The following is a 3,127-nucleotide window of genomic DNA, read 5'->3' as shown; positions in this document are numbered from 1 at the left end:
AATGCGATTCACCGCTGAACGATGTTGTATCGGAAGCGCGACTGAACGAACGAACGAACGAACTACATGAACGAGTCATCCTGCCTAACTGACCAACGGTAACTGAATCTCGACATCGAACGATGAAATCCACCTCTAGTGCGTGTGTGGTTTGTGTGTAAACTGAACACTGCCTCTGATTGGCTTACGAACTCTCACTCTACCTCAGAGAGCCAATCACCATCACTTATGTGGTTGTCCCGCCCCTCCCTCCTCCCTCGCCAAGCTAAAAAAAAGTTATCATAAAAAACAGCTCTGCAGCTCTGCAGTGGCTGAGAGCCGAGTCGGATAACAACAGCTTCAGTGAGCAGCTTCAGTTTGTAACGCACCAAATTTAATAGTCGGTAACGGTAATGACGTAACAATGGAAATAGTAATTAGTGAGACTACCCGTTACTGAAAAAAAGTAACGCTGTTAGTAACGCCTTTTTTTGTAACGCCGTTATTCCCAACACTGTTAGGGACAAAAAAGTCGTCACTACAAAAACGATAGGGGCCTCGCAGGTCGAGACCTCCTCGGGCCCTAAAAATCAGATATGTGACAGAATACGCAGTCAAGTGAAACAGTAAAATATCCCATATTGGAGTGTTTGAGTTTTTATGTTGACGGAATGGTCATGATACAGTGGTGGAATTGAGACAATAACAGCTGCTTGTACTGTTTGGCTGACAAAATAGCAGTATTCAGGAGGATTCTGTAAAGAGAATTCATGTTTCACTGACTTGCTCATAGTATTTGCTGTAACTAAGGAACCGAGTTTATACAGTTTACAATCTGCTCCTGCTCCAGTTGCACACGCTATCCCAGTGTACGAGGCCATACAGCCATGGGATATGTGTTTTCAGGTGTGTTTGTAATGAAACACTTGTTTGGAAGGAGATCCGTTTACAATTAAAAAAGAGTAACCTGTTTTGAAAAATACTGTGTACATGTGGTCAATATATCAAGGACACGCATAGATGGAAATAAGAATAGATTAATGTTTATATTTTTAATGTCAATTTGCAGTGGAAATTGTACTTGAAGCACCATTACATTCATTGATTTCACAGTTCAGAATACATTTAGTCAGTATGGTGCGTATGTCACAAATCCCTCAAAAATATCCAAGCGTCTTTAGTTGTTATATATATAGAGAGGACAATATCTCATCATGTATCTTGTTTGCTATGGCTGCTGGCTGAGAGATACCACACATAATGTCTTTGTATGCCTACAAGGACATATATAGTGTCTCGTCTGTTGTATTTCATCACAGATGACCTGTCTGCTGATTTAAAAAAAATGCTTCACTTCTGCATTGTGAGGGCAAGGAATTCCTTCCTTGTTTCGGCATTATCATTAAATGATCCCAACATGACACTAGTAACAGTACTGGCGTTCATCTTCTGCACTCCTCTCATCACCATGCACATATGGCTGAAAGACACAGAAAGGAAAATGTAAATTGCCATAAATTTTCAAAGAGCACGTCAGTGATTTGCACTGAACCTATAAGATTTCTGGAATTAGAAGTAAGATGCAGGATAAATGCGCCTTCTGAATCCTGTTTCATGTTCTTTTAGTGTCTTGCTTGCAAATAAGTCTATCAATATCTAGGTAGCTATGATAAAGTTAAATACTTCAATTTAAAGAGATTAGGAAAAAAAAACATAAAAAACAAAATACTCACACAGCCTCAATAACCACTGCCACTCCAGCAGGCTCCAATGCCTCAGCAATGGCTGAGGCAATCTGTTTGGTTAGACGCTCTTGAACTGTAGACAGTCACACAAAAATTGTCACAAAATTAAATTGAACATTTGATTACAAAGGAATACATAATAGTATTCAGTATCAAAGCATTAAAATCATTTTTACCTTGAAGCCTTCTGCTGTAGATCTCAACAATTCTGAAAAAAACAAAGAGAATGTAACGTGTGAGTGTGTGTGTGTGTTTGTGTTTGTGTGTGTGTGCGTGTGTGTGTGTGTGTGTGTGCTCTCCAATCACCCACCTAGCAAGCTTACTGAGTCCAACCACTTTCTTGTTTGGGAGGTACGCTATGTGAGCCTGGAACATTCAAACAAAGTATTATCAATGTATTTGTTAACTAATATATATTTCAATACAGTCTATACATGATAGACCAGAACCAAAGTATCTGTAAGTAGTAATTAGACATGAATATCATCAATTTATTCAAGCCGATGAAAGATAAATTGGTATTGTGTGAAGGTCAGCTGATGATTTACAGAAAGAAACACCGAAATGGTATGTTTGAAGGCAAAGTGCCACCAAAACTTTGATTTAAAAGAGATCATCGACAAACATGTTTTTATGTAAAAAAAAAACAAATTTAGGGCATCTGTATATCTTTATCTTGAAAATGTAATATTATCCAGCATATTTTTATCAAATATCAATATTTGCAGTCACTTGACTGGAATTCAATGACCCTGAATAATTACCTTGCCAAAGAAGGGCACCAGGTGATGTTCACAGAGAGAAAACAGGTCGATGTCCTTGACGATCACCATCTCTTCGTGGTTTTCATCAAATATAGCATCGTTTAAGATATCTGTGAATTAGATATTCATTCTCTGTCATACTGGAGCAAAGGATGAAATCAAAAGTGACAGAATGACGGACTCTTTTGTTTTACAAATCAGAAATGAGACCCCAGATGGACTTTAAACATATGGCGCTACTGTAGGGTAGTCACAAAATGTATAATGGTCAGCAAAATGAACTTTGTCCTTTTTATTTTCAAAATTCATATGGTAAGTTTCAGCACTACTGAAAGTTTTAAGTAGTATTCGGTTTCAAAAAGAAAAAAGTATCCTTACCTTGGATTGTTTCTTTGTAGCCTTTAGTGAGGAACTGCATGGCTTTGGCAGCACGTAGTGGTGTACGTAGAAGGCCCTCACGCTTGACGTCTTCTCCAAGCTCACTCAATATGGTGGTATAGGCTTTCTCAATGTGAGACAGCTTCTCTGCGTTCTGATTCTCATCAGCTACTCCGTTCTTTGCTGAAACATGGTGGTACTCCATTCTGGCTCTTTGGTCTACTTTCAGTCAGAGATGCTGCAGGATACAATAAAACAATC

The 3,127-nt window shown here is 38.6% G+C and overlaps 1 protein-coding gene across 1 annotated transcript; it reads right to left on the bottom strand.

Annotated features, from left to right (window-relative positions):
- Positions 1-1,017: 1,017 nt before the first annotated feature.
- On the bottom strand, positions 1,018-3,127 carry LOC115580570 (GTP cyclohydrolase 1-like). Its single transcript, XM_030415079.1, has 6 exons — positions 2,867-3,127; positions 2,489-2,598; positions 2,035-2,090; positions 1,901-1,932; positions 1,713-1,797; positions 1,018-1,459 (listed from the first exon to the last, which is right to left on the bottom strand). The coding sequence occupies exons 1-6, from the start codon at positions 3,069-3,071 to the stop codon at positions 1,330-1,332; spliced, it is 618 nt and encodes a 205-aa protein (XP_030270939.1). The 5' UTR covers positions 3,072-3,127; the 3' UTR covers positions 1,018-1,329.

This window comes from Sparus aurata, chromosome 4 (assembly GCF_900880675.1).
Source record: "Sparus aurata chromosome 4, fSpaAur1.1, whole genome shotgun sequence".
NCBI classification, from domain to species: domain Eukaryota; kingdom Metazoa; phylum Chordata; class Actinopteri; order Spariformes; family Sparidae; genus Sparus; species Sparus aurata.
The sequence above is the reverse complement of the archived record's forward strand: the minus strand, read 5'-3'. Positions and strand labels throughout refer to the sequence as shown.